This window comes from Elephantulus edwardii, unplaced genomic scaffold, assembly GCF_000299155.1.
Source record: "Elephantulus edwardii isolate Elephantulus edwardi_28Jun2011 unplaced genomic scaffold, EleEdw1.0 scaffold00254, whole genome shotgun sequence".
Taxonomy (NCBI): Eukaryota; Metazoa; Chordata; class Mammalia; order Macroscelidea; family Macroscelididae; genus Elephantulus; species Elephantulus edwardii.
The window spans coordinates 3,466,101-3,479,578 of NW_006400004.1; the positions used below are offsets into that span (position 1 = coordinate 3,466,101).

The window sequence follows — 13,478 nt, forward strand, 5'->3', positions numbered from 1 at the left end:
CGACTGCTAAGAAAACAAACGTTCATCTTGGAGAGGGTTAAACTGGGCTTCTCCTTGGAGGCAAGGATTCTGAGGCTTCGTCTGACATACTTTGGTCATGTTGTAAGGAGAGACCGGTCCTTGGAGAAGGACATCATGCTTGGGAGGGTAGAGAGACAGCACAGGAGGGCAAGGCCCTCTAGGAGATGGATTGATTCAGTGACTGGGGTAATCGGGATGAGTGTGTCGGGGACAGTGAGATTGGCACAAGACAGAGCAGAGTTTAGGGCTGTTGTACATAGGGTCGCTATGAGTCGCAAGCAACTTGATGGCACTTAACAACAACAAGAAGTCAATTTTAGCAATACTAGAATACAAAATAACTACGTTATAGGGCTCCCAAGGTTGTAAATCTTTACAAAAGAAAATTGCCATATTTCTCCTATTTGTAGCAACTAATGAGTTAAATAAAACTGCTAACTTTCAGTTAGTAGCTGAATTTAAACCACATCACCGTCAGATCTAGAGAAATGGAAAAAGAAGAAAAGAAAAAGTAATATAGACATAGCACCTCAAATCTACTGTGGTGGTGATTGTTAGGTGCCATCAGTAGATATAATCTTTTTTTTAATTGATATTCTGATGAAAGATTATAGAGAACTTGAATTTCCATTAATTCATTGTTGAACATTTTCCTCCCTGCCCACTCCTCCTCCCATATTAGGATTTCAAAGTAATAGTATTGAGTCACTATATTCACATTCATTTAAAATGCTTTTTACATTAATATTTTAGTATTAGTCACTGTTGCTCAGTCACCTTCAATTAGTATTGAGATACTAATATTCCTTTATTAAAGTTGTCCAAAGAATATCTTATTTTCATTTCTTGATACTTTTAAACTTTACCTGCATTAACTAATCAATTTAGATATTATATTAATTTGATAATGACTGATAATGACTTTAAGCAGTTAATGCAGAAAATAACAGACTACAACCTTCAATTTGGGTTATATCTCAATATCAAGAAAACAAAAATCCTTACCACTGAACCAAAAAGCACCACCATGATATACACGGAAAAGTCTGAAGTTGTCAACGATTTCATTTTATTTGGATCCACAGTCAACACCCATTGTAGTCCAGAAGTCAAAAGACATGTTTCATTGGGAAAATCTGCTGTCAAAGATGTCTCCAAAGTGCTTTCAGAGCATTGATGATGATTTAAAGACTAAGGGGTACCTAATCTAAACCATGGTATTTTCAATTGCACATGTACACCTGAAAGCTGGACATTGAATAAGGATGACAGATGAATTAATGACTTTGAGCTGTGGTGTTGAAGGAAAGTACTGAATATTCCATGGATTGTCAAAAGAACAAATAAGTCTTTTTTTTTTTAATTTTTTATTATTATTCATTTAAATGAAAATTTACAGACTTTGGATTTCCATTCATTCATTGTTGCATTTTTCTCCCTACCCACCCCTCCTCCCCCCATTACACTCTTCTATTTGAAAAGTAAAAGAAAAATTCTTTCATTGTTTTACAATCCCTTCCCCCAGGTCTACTCCACTATGCAGCCTTCTTTCTGGACTCCTGTCATGACAATAGTACCTAATTCCATATCCCTTTTAAACAGTTTTCTCCATCATCTGTTTCAATGCAGTATACATTATTTATCCCATCTTTCTCAGTCTCTCCCCAACCACAATGTCAGTCCTGTTTTACAACAGTGGCACCATGCAGTATTTGTCCCTGTGTGACTGAGATATTTCACTCAGCATGATGTCCTCCAGGGTCACCCAATAAATCTGTCTTGTAAGAAGTACAATCAGGATGGTCTTTAGAGGCAGAAATGGTTAAACTTTATCTCACTCTGAGAAGGCCGTCAGGAGGGACCATTCTTTGGGGGGGGAATATATTATGCTCAACAAGGTAAGCAGAGTGATGATAAGAATGGGCTCAATCATTTTGAAGATTTTGGACTTGAAATAAGATAGAGCAACATTCCAATCTGTTCATAGAGTTACTAAGGATTACAGTTGACTTGATGGCACATAACAAGCCTTTATTGGCCTAATTATGTTAGTGATATTTAATAATTTGTTAATATATACATTCATCCCAGAATTGAACCTAGGAACTCCGATGGCTTAGTGAGAATAGGTTGGCTGCCAGCTCAAAGGCAGGTGACTCCAATCCATCAGTGGGCCAACTATGGGTCAGCTCCAGCTCAGCAGCACATAACAACATCTCTTTAATGACCCAGTGTTATTTCAAGAATGTGTGTGTGAGATATTTGATGTATAGAACGCATTTGATATATGATATTGTTGTAGTTAGGTGCTGTCAAGTCAAATACGACTCACAGCAACCCTGTGAACAAAAGATCTGAACCTTGTTCTGTCCTGTGCCCTCCTTATACCTCCTGGCATATAAGAACGCACTGTGGCTGTCACCATATCAATCCACCTGATCGAGAGTCTTCCTCTCCTTTACCAGCCCTCCGCTCTTCCTAGAATCATGTCCTTCTCCAAGCAATAGCCCTTCCTAGCAACATGCTCAAAGTATATGAGGCAAAATGTTAGCCATGTTGATTATTGCATAGTTCATTCATTCATTGATGGGAAACTTAGAGAATAAATACTTTGTACTATGCACTATGTGAAATGGGGACACCAAAGACAGGATGTTAAGGATGCTTTTCTCTTTGAGACAGCTGTAAGCAAGTAGCCATCATTCAGTCTGATACATTTTATGTAACAACATGGCACAGAGTGCTAACAAGTTTGGGAGACTGTCTTCCTTTGGTTTAACTGCATATACTGACAATTTTCCTTAGTAAGTACGTGGTTGACTTAAAAACAAATGTGCCTGATTCAATATAGAGATGGAACATTAGAAGGTAACCCAGTGTGAGACAGAAGCAGCAATCCAGGGAATTAGTTGAAGAGAAAGGAAGAGAGTCAGAGAGGGTAAAAGAAATATCATTCTGGTTGGGCCTGTAATAGAATACATACCAATTCTAAATTGTTGTTGTTATGTGTCGTAGAGTCTCTTGTGACTCCTAGCGACCCTATGTACAACAACTCTGAACCTTACTCTCTCCTGAGCCAACCTTATTGTCTCTGACACACCGTTACAAGGAATATTATTTTTTAATATTATTTTTATTTAACATATTTTAGAAGCAGGAGCGGCATCCACTTCCTAAACAACATGCCTCTGGAAACTCTATGAACTTGGATAAATGTTGGTAATTATAGAAAGGTTTTAGGCCTTTTGTTCATAGGGTCACTATGAGTCATGCTCAACTCGAAGGCGATCAACCACCACCACAACATATATTGTAAAATATATTCTTTTTTATGTTTTCTATTATTATTTTTTATTTAATATATTATTTTTTAAATAATATTCCCTTTGATTTAAAATTGATATATTCCCATCATAGTTGTTTACCTATATCCATGTACTCTATTACATGCCAAATCAGAATTTTCTTTTATCCTCTCTGTGTCCTCCTTTCTCTTCATCTAATTCTCTGGATTGCTGTCTCTGTCTCACACAGTGGGTTACATTCTAACCTGTCACCTCTACATAGAAACAAGCACATTTGTATCTAACAGAGTGTGAAGTATAAATACTAGTAAGTAAATACTAATAAAAATTTACTAGTTACGAAATTGGCCACAATCTGTAAATTTGTACTCAGAAGTTTTCTTATCTAAAAAGTGCAACTGCTGTGTACAAATATATCTTCAGAATTGGAATAGGAGACTTGTAAATTAAACTCATGGTTGTCAAATGTGTTGAGCAATTTTTACATAATACTGGCCACATGACCACAGGCTCTATCCCTTTTGTTTCCCGTGCCGTTTTGAGAAGCTTTACCTCACTGAGGAATAATCGTGTGCATGAATTTAGTTTCCTTTAATCATACCATTCCTGAGTTACAGTTCTCTGAGATAAACTCCAACTTTGTTGATGATGTAAGGACGCAATGGTCTGCTTTTGATGGGACAAAAGGAAAATAAATCATGCTGAAGAGAAAAGCAGTGCTGCTATAACAGACCTTCCATCCTTCTCTCCCTTTCCCCTTGTATCCTTCTTTTCATCCTTCCTTCCTGCCTGCCTGCCTTCCTATTTATCTTTGTTGAGTCCTACAAAGCAGGGAGGGGGCATCATGACAAAACGCTGCTTGTTCCAGAGGGCATTAAATAACTCACTTTTCTCACTCCTCTTACAGATGATTTAAGCCAGAAATTAAAACCCTTGGGGGAGGCGGAACGAGCATTTATATTGAATTTGAAGAAAAAGGAATGTGAAGAGAAAGGTTTTGAATTTGATGGGAAAATCAATGCTTGGGATCTACATTACTACATGACTCAGACAGAGGAACTCAAGTACTCTCTTGACCAGGAAATCCTCAAAGAATATTTCCCAATTGATGTAGTTACAGAAGGTTTGCTGAACATCTACCAGGAATTGTTGGGACTTTCATTTGAGCAAGTGGCAGATGCTCATGTTTGGAATGAAAGTGTTACACTTTACACTGTGAAGGACAAAGCTACTGGAGAAGTGTTGGGACAGTTCTACTTGGACCTCTATCCAAGGTACTAAGGATCATGTAGTTGAAACAGAACTTGGAGATCCAACCACTTACAGGTTATGAGTCTTCCTCCATAGTTCTCAGTATAAAGGTTACAGATGTAAGCCCAGAAACCGGAATGTCTTGCCTCATCACATAACTAGGCAAGATTTTTAATGTACCTTAGTTTCTATATCAATACTACAGTTCCTATGAAAGGGGAACACTAATAATACCTATTTCACCAAGTTGTTTTAAGGATTAAGTTGATCAATCCATGCAAAGCATTTTAGAAGCATGCCCAATACACTATCACCATAAAGACAATGGATGGTGCAGTTAGTACACTCAGTGCTAACTTAAAGTCTGGAGGTTTGGACCCACTCAGAGGGACTTCAGAAGAAGTCTAGCTGTCGGCTTCTGACACATGAGCCATCAAGAACCTTATGGAGCACAGTTCTGCAGATATAGAATTGCCATGAGTCAGAGCAGACTCCTCAGTTACTGATTACTAGCTGCAGTAGCAGCAGCATCTAATTTGTATGTTGCATTTACTTAGACTTTTCTACATAAATAACACATACCATCTCTATTTGCCAGCTGTTTTGTCCCCTTTGGAAGTATTTACATAAAATGTCAAATCATTTTAGATGGTGCTATTCAAAAGTAGCACAGATATTTCTACAAAAATGTCTTCTAAGGGGGTAAGAAAGCAAGTGACTAGCAAATAATCATAGAAGACATGTAATATTTGCATAATATACAGTAATATATCGCCAGTACTTTTAAATGTATTGCTGCTCAGCTGTCTTCCTAAGAAGTACCATGTAATAAGAGTAAAGGATTTTTTACAATTTAATCTTCTTTCCATTTTCGACACATGTTGTTGTTGTTACCCTGGAGTCAGAACTCACCCATCACCGACCCTCCAGTGAGTTTTAAGGGACATTTAACCACACAGGAGGATATATTGCCCATCCTTCTACTGCAGAGCATCTGGTAGATTTGAACCACGTGCCTTCAGGATTTCAGCATAGCATCTTGCCACTAGGCCACCCATAGCATTGCTTAAATAGTTAGCTCTTATTATGAAGACCTTTTGTGGTGCATTGAAGCTCCAGTGGTGTAGTGCATTACATTTGAGGCTGCTAACCAAAAGCCCAGTGGTTCAAATCTACCAGTTACTCTGTGGAAGAAAGGTAGGCAAGCTCCTCCTCAAAGATTTACCACGTTGGAAATCTGATAGAGGAATTACAATTCTTATGATTTGGAATTGACTCAACATCAGTGAGTTTCTCAATATACTATTCATACTCTTAAATTTTTAATAGTATCTCAGATTTGAAATATATGTATTTATTAACTAGAGTTTGTCTTAAAACATATGTTGTTTCCAGTTACTTTTCTAATAATAGAATAAAGGCAATTTTCTAAAAAATACAACCTCTAAACTACATTATGTTGTTTAACACATATCTTAAAGAATATAAAATAGCATGTTCTTTGTGCTATCTTTTGTCTGTATCTTTGTTTATGTATGCTGTGGTAATGGTCTCAAATGTGTTGGGATGGTCACAGTGGCGCAGGAACAGAGCTCAGATCTGTTCTTCATGGTGTTGCTGTGAGTTGTACTTGACTTGACAGCACTTAACAATGGACACCTAATGAATTCTCAGTATTATTGCTGTAGATTTTTGTTATTCAGAGCCACAAAAGTAAGACATAATTTTTAAATCTGCCTTAATTTATTAAAGTACCAGAATTCTAGGGGAGCTCTCGTGGCCCAGTGGCAAGAAGCTGCAACTACAATCCCAGAGGTGCACGGTTCGAATCCACCAGATGCTCTGCCGGGGAAGGAGGGGCAATCTCCTCCTATACCAGTCAGATCTGATTTGACGGTACACGCACACAAAAATAATAAAATAAAATTAAAAAAATAATTTAAAAAAAAGTATCAGAATTCTATATTTCTTTGTGTAAAGCCAAGTAATGGACTGATATTATGTCTTCTGCCTGAAGAACTTCTTTTAAAATGTCTTATAGCGTAACTCTCTTAGCAATGTATTCTACAAGTTTTGTTTGTCTGAAAAAGTCTTTTTCTCTTTTAAAAGATATTTTTCTGTTTGTAGAATTCTGCACTAATTAGGGTTTTGCTTTTCAGCATTTTAAAGATATTCTCCATTTTTTTTATTTGCATAGTTTCTGGAGAAAAGTCAACTCTTATTGTTACACCTTTCTATCTTTAATATGTTCTTTTCTCCGTCTCTGGTTTTTAGCAGTTTTACTATATTGAGTTTTTTACATTTTTTTTCATTTCTTGTTTGTTTTATGTTTATCCTCACTCATATTCACCAATATTCTTTTTTTCTTTTTTGTGAGAAAAATATCTATTTAGAATTAGCCCGCTGGACTCAGTTTAGATGATCCCAATTTTGTTGACAACATCCAAAGCATCATAATCAGGAGCAAGTCGAACATAGGCCTTCTTCTCTCCATTATGCCTAATCAAAGTGTTGACCATAGAGCATTCTTTTCAGCCTGTTTAATTTGGTGCTTGCTGGCCTTGACATCCACAGTGAACACAAGTGTGTTGTTATCTCTGTCTTCTTCATGGCTGACTCAATGGTCAGGGGAAATTTGTTTCTCCTGGGGGCGCTCTTCTGGGGATATTTGGACTGTCTTCGGAGTCTCAGCATCTTAGGTCACTGGAAGGTGGGTAACGTGCAGATATTTTTTTTTAATTTTTATTTTATTATTTTTGTGTGCGTGTACCGTCAAATCAGATCTGACTGGTATAGGAGTAGATTGTCCCTCCTTCCCCGGCAGAGCATCTGGTGGATTCGAACCATGCCCCTCTGGGATTGTAGTTGCAGCTCCTTACCACTAGGCCACCAGAGCTCCCCTAGATCTTTTTTTTGGGGGGGGCGGGGGCTATGGATGCCCTTCAGGACTGCCTTCTTCGCCTTTAATGCCTTTGCTTTGGGAGGGGCAGGGGTTTTCCTTCGCTTCTGGTGCCATCTTTGAAGATTCTTGAGTGTATGGTTTGACATCTCATTAATTTTAAGAAATTCTTAGCTATTAGACTATTATTTCTTCAATATTTTTCTACTCTGTTCTATCTTTCCTCTTCTGAAATTTAAGTTACAAAATAATTTTATTTTGTCCTGTAGATCTAGGTACCTTGTTCTTGTTTCTTTGTTGTTTTTCTGTTTTCTTGTTGGTTCATTTTTCCTCTCTTTTCAATCTTTGTATTTTAGCTGGGACAATTTCTACTTATCTGTCTCTAAGTTTACTTGGCTGTGTCAAGTCTATTAATGATCCTGTCTTAAGGATTCTTCATTTCTAAGTTTCATTTATGTTGTTATTGTTGTTGAGTCAATTATGACTTGTAGTGAACCTGTGAACAACAGATTTGAACCTTACCATATCCTGTACCATCCCCATGATTTTTTTAAATGCTCAAGCCATTATTACATTCACTCTATCTTGTTAAGTGTTTCTCTCTTTCTCTGACCTTTCCCAGCATGGTGTGTTTTTCTAAAGAATGGCCCTTCCTGGCAACATGCCCAAAGTATGTGAGACAAAAGTTTCACAAAAGTCACCTTTAAGGAGCACCTTGATTGCACTTCCTGCAAACGGGCTTCTTAATTACTCCTTTGTCATTCCATGAGATATTCGGTATTTTTCTCCAGTATCACGACTCAAAAGGCATTGATTCTTCCTCTTTTATCCTTGTTCATTGTCCAACTTTCAGATGCCTAGGAAGCAATTGAAAATACCCTGGCTTGGATCAGGTCCCCCTTAGTTTTTAAAATGTCATCCCTTTTCATTAGCACTGAGAAGAAGTCTTTGACAATAGATGTTCCCAGTGCAACACATCTTTTGTTTTCTTGACTGATGTTACCCCGGGTATTGGTTATGGATCCAGTAAAATGAAGTATTGACAACTTCAGTCTTTTCTCCTATCATTATGTTGTTTGTTAGTCTAGTGGTGAGGATTTTTGTTTTCTTGAAGTACATATATAATTAATATTGAAAGCTACAGTCTTTGCTCTTCCCCAACAAGTGTTTCAAATCTTTTTCACATTTAGCAAGTAAGGTTGTTTCATCTGCATAACTCAGATTGTTGATGTCTACCTTCAATCTTGATGCTATGTTTTCTTCATATAGTCCAGCTTCTCAAATCATTTGCTCTCCATACAGATTGAATAGGTGTGGAGGCATCTGAGGCATACCTTTTGTGACTTTCAACCATGCAGTGTTCCCTTGTTCTTTGTGGACAACAACTTCTCTAGCCTATGTATAGCAGGAACACAATTAAGTGTTCTAGGATTTCGTTCTTCTCAGTGATCTATAGATTTGATTCTTTCGTATAGTTTCCTAATTCACTGGTGCTCCTAACCATGAATGGTGCTCACTTTTTTCAGTAAATACATGAACATATTATTCATAGTTATTTGAAACATTTTATGTGGTCTTCAACATCTTTGTCCTATCTTGTTCTGTTGTTTGTTTTCCTTTGCCTCTTGGTTGTTGTTCGGGTGCCATCGAGTCGAGTCTGACTCATAGCAACCCTGTGAACAAAAGATCTGAAACCAGTCCTGTCCTGTGCCATCCTCACACTTCCCGACACACAAGAGCCCATTGCAGCAATCACCTTGTCAATCCACCTGGTTTAGGGTCTTCCACTCCTTCACCAACCCTCCACCCTTCCCAACATCATGTCCCTCTCCAAGGAATAGCACCTCCTAGCAATATGTCCAAAGTATTTTAGGCAAAGCCTCATCAATCTTGTTTCCAAATAGCTCACTGGCTGCACCCTCTCCCACAACATCTATTAATTCTCTTGGCTGTCCATGGAATGTTCAGTGCTCTTCTCCAACACCACAGCTCAAAAGCATCAATTTTTTTTCTGTCATCTTTATTCATTGTCCAGCTCTCAGATGCACAGCTAGTAATTGGAAAGACCATGGCTTGAATCAGACACACCTTAGTCCTCAAACTGAAATTACTAGTTCTCAATAATTTGTAAAGGTCCCTAGCTGCATATTTTTCCATTGCAATGCATCTCCTTATTTCCTGACTGCTTGTACCAAGGGTGTTAATTGTGTATCTTAGCAAAATGAAACTCTTGACAGTTTCAATCTCTTCTCCACCCATCATGACACTGCCTATTGGTCCTCTGGTAATAATCTTTGTTTTCTTGATATTGAGACACAATTCATACTGAAGGCTACATTCCTAGATCCTCAACAAGTGCTTCAAATCCTGCTCACTTTCAGCAAGCAAGGTTGTGTCATCTGCATAACGCACGTTATTGATGGGTCTCCCTCCATATCTGAAGCCACATTCCTTTCCATAGAATCCAGCTTCTTGAATAATTTGTTTGGCATATAGATTGAACAAGTATGAAGACAGAATATATTACTGATGCACTCCCTTCACAACTCCAAGCCATGCAGTACTCCCCGCTCCGTTCACTCAACAGCCTTCTGTTCCTCATGAGCACAATCAAGGGCTCTGGGATTCCCATTCTTCTCAGTGTCAGCCACAACTTGTCATGATCCACACAGTCAAATGCCTTTGCATAGTAAATAAAGCACAAATAGACTTTCATGTGATATTCTAGTATTGCCTCTAGGTAGTATGTTGTTTTGTTAGGATTTTTTTCCTTGCATCTTTATATACTTAACGATTTTCTTTAAAAGTCGGACAACTTATGTAGGATAATAAAGACTAAAGGAAATTGTGTGTGTGTGTCTGTGTGTGTGTGTGTACATGTGCATGCTTTAATATGAATATACCTATCTTACTATTAAGGAGCCATGGTGGTATAATGCGTTCTGTATTCAGCTGCCAACCAGAAAGGTCAGTGCTTTGAATCTACAAGCTGCTGCACAGGAGAAAAATTGGCAGTCTCCTCCTGTAAAGATTTACAACCTCAGAAATTTAGTGAAGGGTCACCATGAGTTGGAACTCAACAGCGGAGTATTTGGGGTTTTTTATATTTCTACTCAATATTAAAAGTCTTTAAGGAAACTTAATTCTGTTTAGTAATAGAGCCGAGTGGGATTTTGTTGCCATTGTTATGTCCTGTGCACCTTAAGCTTCAAATATTTATATCGTTATGTCTGTTTACAAAGGGAGCTAGTTTGCCTGAGTGTTTTTCTGTGTTTGTAGCATCCTTTCCTTTAGATCTTCCTATTGTGTTACACTTAGAATTGACCACTTATTAACCCCTTCTCCTTTGTCAGTTGTTATGTGTTTTACTCAGTGAGTTTTATTTAGCCTGAGTAAAACAGACTAAAAATGAAATCTGTTGTTCAGATTAAATCTCTATCTAAAGGAGACATTGTTTGCCCCACTCAGTGATCGTTTTCTAGGCCCAGAACATATTTCTGCTCTTTCTCCAGGGATGTAGGCCTTTCTTTTCTCTGTTCGTTTTCCCCAGTGGTAGTGAACTTCCACCACAAGTAGTATAAGGATAAAAGCATTTGTTGCTTCCTCACCAACCCCCCTCAACAGCTTTTAGCTTTTGTTCCGTCAGAGTGAGAGGTAAAATGGATGTAAGCCATGCTCTTGCTTTAACTACAGTAGCTGCTCCCTTCCCTCCAAATCTACTCCACCAGTGTTCCTTACATCAGGGTCTCAACTCCCCAGGTCCCTCCCTGGGTGTACATCTAGTGAGTGGTCTCTGATGAAGAACCTGAAAAGGTTCCAAATTTTCCAAATCCTCTTCTTTATCTGTCTTCACTTGTAATCTTTCGTTACTAATAGTTTTCTTTAGGATTTTTTAAAAAAAATATTATGTTTATATATATGATAAAAATTTCTTTTTTAAGTATAAGGCTGAGTAACATTAATTCTATTCACTGTGTTGTTCAGCCATCACCTCTCTTTACTTTCAAACTACTTATTAGTGATTGTACTAATAAATTCTAAAACTATTTGTAATATAGCTGTTTAAAGGATTTCTGGTGGTGGTGTATTTTATAGCAAATTGCAATGCTCACCCAAAGGCAACACACCTTTAGTGGTTTGAATCCACCAGCTGCTCTGAGGGAGAAAATAGGCAGTCTCTTCACCTTAGGATTTTCAGCCCTAAAAACCCAATGAAGGATCACTGTGAATTGGGACCAGTTCGATGGTCAGTGAGGAAGTGTGGTTCAGTACTGACCTTTTTCTTAACAAGTCTTTCTTTCTGGTGTCATGCAGTATGTACTCATGGTAAGTAAGTGCTTGCTTCCTCTCTCTCCTTGGAGGTGCTTTTCTTAGTTTGTGAGTTAGTTCATTACCCTCTAACCTCAGCTTTCTGATGGGTTTAAGAAAATTTGTATATGCAGGTGGTCCAGCATTCTTTGTGGCTATTGCTGCTGCTTTTACTCCTGTTTGTGTTGTTTTTCTAAGACCAATGCTCTTTCCAATTTGAGTCTTCTTAATAGGAAGCTAGGAAGAGACTGATTTCTTTTTAACTTAAATAAGTATCAGGAGATGGGAGGAAATAATTAGAGTCACCAGGAAAAATTATACAGGAAAAAAAATATATACATAAAAACTTAATCAAAGCAAACTAAAAAAACCCTCAAAGACCCCAATACACTGTATTCTAAGCATACAAAAACAGAAGTAAACCTACTTTAAGAATGAAGCATTAATTATCTATAGCTTATGAAGAGACCATCACGGATAACATATTGCTAAAAATAGAATATTTCAGAGAATAATTTATGCCTAACTCAGGATATTCCGTTTCCAGAAAGCTTGTTTAGTTTATAAAGGAGCTCATTTAATTGTGAGTGGAGATTTTTCCTTCTTTAAATAAAAGGAAAAACATCGTTGGAATTAAGGTTTTTTCCTTAATTAAGTCCAATTTAAAGAGAAAAAAACTATCTGATAAATATCCTTCATTTCAAATTTGATTCACTATTTAGTGGGAAATAAATTGATACTATCTTGAAAAAGAAAAGCAGGTTCTTTTTAAAATAAATTGGAGAATCAAGAATGTATCCTATATAAGAGGTATTATATATTCTTAATTGGCACATTAAGATATTATCTTAAAAACAACAATAGAACTTTGAAACTGTAACCCAAGAAAATGATGGTAGACTTTTTCTGTTTCTTTTTAGTTTTTTCATTTTAATAAAACATTGACCTGTTTCTCTAAAGGTGAATGAACTGTACTGAGCATCTTCAGATTAATATACCATGTTGATCAAAAGATGCCAGATTCTGTTGTTTATAGAGGTGATAATGTTGTTTCATATCTTACTGCCTTATGTCTCTGGTTCCTAGGGAAGGAAAATACAACCACGCAGCCTGCTTTGGCCTCCAGCCTGGCTGCCTTCTCCCTGATGGGAGTCGGATGATGTCTGTAGCTGCCCTTGTTGTGAACTTCTCACAGCCAGTAGCAGGTCGGCCCTCTCTCCTGAGGCACGATGAGGTGAGGACTTACTTCCATGAGTTTGGTCATGTCATGCATCAGATTTGCGCACAGGTGAGTAACTTTTTAAAAAAATAATAACAGCCAATTTCCTCTTGCTTTCCTAGATGTTTTATCCTCCACTTTTGCCAGATGTCTCCAATTAATGTATTTTTTTCAGAAATTGAGTATGTTCAAGACTATGTGTTTTTTTGTAAAAACATTTTTTTCAGCATACCCTCTTTCATAATGTGTTTCCACTCAAAGGTTAATCCACTGATAAAAAAAGCTTTTTGAATTCTGATTTATAGAAAGATTAAAAAAGGACTACCATTGGAAAAAAGTTTCAGATACTTTTTTGTGTGTTCTTTTAACTCATCTCCACAGGAATTACATGTAATCTTCCCTGATAATATGAGATAGTATTTCAAATCGCTTTGCTTATTAATGCTTTTTTCACTGCAGTGATTTCTTTTTCTTT

The 13,478-nt window shown here is 37.3% G+C and overlaps 1 protein-coding gene across 1 annotated transcript in view; it reads left to right on the forward strand.

Annotated features, from left to right (window-relative positions):
• The window catches only part of LOC102851230 (neurolysin, mitochondrial-like), a 118,271-nt gene that overhangs the window by 47,672 nt on the left and 57,121 nt on the right, over positions 1-13,478 (forward strand). Inside the window, exons 7-8 of the mRNA XM_006899374.1 lie at positions 4,234-4,600; positions 12,871-13,072. Coding sequence (XP_006899436.1) covers positions 4,234-4,600; positions 12,871-13,072 — 569 coding nt within the window. The remainder of the gene's footprint in view (positions 1-4,233; positions 4,601-12,870; positions 13,073-13,478) is intronic.